Consider the following 833-nt stretch of genomic DNA (forward strand, 5'->3'; position numbering starts at 1 on the left):
GGGCTCCGGGGTCCCCAGCCGCTTCTCTGGATCCAAAGACGCCTCGGCCAAAGCGGGGCTCCTGCTCATCTCGGGGCTGCAGCCTGAAGACGAGGCTGACTATTACTGTGAAACATGGGACAACAGCTATAAGACTCTCACAGTGGTCCAGACCCACAGGGAAGTGAGACAAAAACCTCCCCTCTGCTCTCCTGGCCTGACCTTGGCCCCTGCTGGCGGCTCCGCCCAGTTCTGGCTCAGCCGTGACTGTGCTGATAGGTGTCCATCCGGCACCGGGTGATGCCTGGACCTGTGGTCCTGACAGTGTCACAGCTTTGACGTCAGGTCAGCGTTTCCATTGATTTTCTCATGGAATGTGTGCCGTGTTCACGTTCTCACAGGTAACATTCCTCAGGGATGAAGGTTCCCAAGGAGACATTGGAGGAGGTTGAATCAGATTCATTCAGGCCAAGTTCAGATCCGAGTGGAGGAGTGATTGAGATAGGATCCTGGTCTGAGAGCTCAAATGTGAATTTTGCATTAAAACCGACCTGCCTCAATGAAGTGCATTCTGTATAACAGCCGGGAACTATTAACATGTAAAAATAACATCTGTAGCCACATGCACATGAGCTCCTTGAGGATACGTCTGGCGTGGGATGGGATGATGGATGGGAGGCCGCTGGGCCTTAGCTCCGGGGCCAAAGGACCAGGGTTCCAGGTTGTGTCCACCAGGTCCTCGGTCCCCCTTGTCCTCACGATTAAACACGACCCAGGGACAGGCTCCTGGATGCTCATGCTCATGGGGGCAGCCCTGCCTGTGCACACGGGTCCCTGCAGCTCCCCTGCTCCTC

The 833-nt window shown here is 55.8% G+C and overlaps 1 protein-coding gene across 1 annotated transcript in view; it reads left to right on the forward strand.

The window, feature by feature from the left end:
* The window catches only part of LOC102251502, a gene marked incomplete at its 3' end in the record, with an annotated part of 13123 nt that extends 12960 nt beyond the window's left edge, over positions 1 to 163 (forward strand). Inside the window, exon 4 of the mRNA XM_005886330.1 lies at positions 19 to 163. Coding sequence (XP_005886392.1) covers positions 19 to 163 — 145 coding nt within the window. The remainder of the gene's footprint in view (positions 1 to 18) is intronic.
* Positions 164 to 833: the final 670 nt, after the last annotated feature.

The sequence above is a fragment of the Myotis brandtii genome, unplaced genomic scaffold (assembly GCF_000412655.1).
Source record: "Myotis brandtii unplaced genomic scaffold, ASM41265v1 scaffold97, whole genome shotgun sequence".
Classification (NCBI taxonomy): Eukaryota; Metazoa; Chordata; class Mammalia; order Chiroptera; family Vespertilionidae; genus Myotis; species Myotis brandtii.